This window comes from Exserohilum turcica (genome assembly GCF_000359705.1).
Source record: "Exserohilum turcica Et28A unplaced genomic scaffold SETTUscaffold_55, whole genome shotgun sequence".
In the NCBI taxonomy this organism is placed as follows: domain Eukaryota; kingdom Fungi; phylum Ascomycota; class Dothideomycetes; order Pleosporales; family Pleosporaceae; genus Exserohilum; species Exserohilum turcicum.
In genome coordinates, this window is record NW_007360272.1 from 3,944 (window position 1) to 5,639 (window position 1,696).

At 45.2% G+C, this 1,696-nt stretch overlaps 1 protein-coding gene across 1 annotated transcript; it reads right to left on the reverse strand.

Moving 5' to 3' along the window:
* Positions 1-964: 964 nt before the first annotated feature.
* On the reverse strand, positions 965-1,420 carry SETTUDRAFT_68994 (uncharacterized protein; the record flags this gene model as incomplete). Its single annotated transcript, XM_008031126.1, has 1 exon — positions 965-1,420. A coding segment is annotated over one exon (456 nt), but the record flags the coding sequence as incomplete, so codon positions are not given.
* Positions 1,421-1,696: the final 276 nt, after the last annotated feature.

The window sequence follows — 1,696 nt, forward strand, 5'->3', positions numbered from 1 at the left end:
CTTTTATCTCGAGATCATAGTACTCGTTAAGATAAGAATTTAAGTAGCACTAGTTAGCATCTGAATTCGCATATCCGCTATTTACGCTAATGCGCAGGAAATTATAGTAAATCGTATTACATATTTAGCATATAACTAGCACACATGCTAAGTTCCATTCTTTGCCAGAACTATTTACCCTTCCATCTTCCTAGTTACTTAGTCTCCAGCTTAAACACTTGATCAGACTCTTACTATACCCGCTACTTTGTTAGCATGAAGTTCATGTTCTCTTTGATGTAGCCCGTTCTTGGATGAGTTCGTCCAATTGTTGCTGCATAATATGGATTTTCCTTGTAAAAGGGCTGCAACTCTCGCTTTCTCTGCCTCGCTTCTTCCCTCTTTGATGTCTTTGCTCTTGTGTCCGCCGAGGCAAGGCTTCTTCTAATGTATCTACATCACTTCCCTCAGGTGTCGCGCATTCTGGCGTCCTTGTAGTGACGTTGTCTGGGCAATAGCTAACTCAGGACGTACTACTTGAGGCATATTGTGCAGGTGCTAGACTGTGATCTAAAACATCCTCTTCTCTAGTCAACGTAAACTCGTGCCACATATGACTATTCGCGAGGTATCGGTCGATAAGATCGGGCTGAAGTTTTGCAGGAAAGCCATGCTTAAGCGCGTATGCACTTGCATGCGTAACGGGTCAGTGACCTGTCTGAAAAGCAAGAAGCTGGAGAAAGCCGTTATAATCTTTTGGTGTGCTAGGGTTGAATGGTGTAACAAGGCCTGGGAGATGTTTCTTAGCGATGCTCACTGCGGTTTGCCTATACAAACTGGTATTCATAGGAACAGAACACCCAGCTGTTACATTTCTTAGGCTCGAGTGGGCCTGTTCTGATGAGAAGCATGAGGTCGCGCTTTCGTGTGTGCTGAATAAGTGAGGGTTTGTTGAGTTGTTGGACAAGACGCCTAGATTTCGGCTAATAAGGCTGCGGAACGGGCGGATATACACGAGGTACACGTAAAGGATCCTCTGTACTATGGGGCAGGGAGACCGCACGATATAAAAGGAATTATTGGTGTTGGTGTTTGCTTTGTTGTACGAAAAAACAAGAATCACCTTTCCTTTGTAGACGAAGATATTTCGCCGCACAGAAACTGTGTCAGCCCAGCGTAACACCCTAAACTCTTCTCCGCGTGCTAGCATGCCGTTCGTCATGTGCATTGCCGCATAGAGTAGACAAATAAACTGGTCGCTTTTTTGAAGGTACTGTTTTAGTTTGGCTCTCCCTCTTCGTGTCTCTAATAAAAACCCGCCTTGCTCTAAGAATGCAAGTCTGCTTATAGCCTGAAAAGATCTTTGGAGTTTATTGGCTAGGTGTGTTAAAAACGAAAACCCTAGGCGGTGAGTCGCAAGATTATCTTGCACGGCATTAAGTTAGACATCTAGCCACTAATGAAAAAGGAGGTCTTAGGTAAGATTTTGCAATCCTACTACGACGCTATGGATCGTTTCGCGGAATTGCCGCATATGAACCTAGGTGTCTGCGATATATAGCGTTAAGCCATCTAGCGACCATGATATGTTTGTTCGGGGGCCCTCGCGCCTAGCAATCGCTCGTCCATGCTAAAGCCGTTCAATGAGGTATCCAGCCGGCGCAAGGCTTCCTCGCTGAAGATATTTAGATCGGATATGCTCACGCAATCGCTGTGC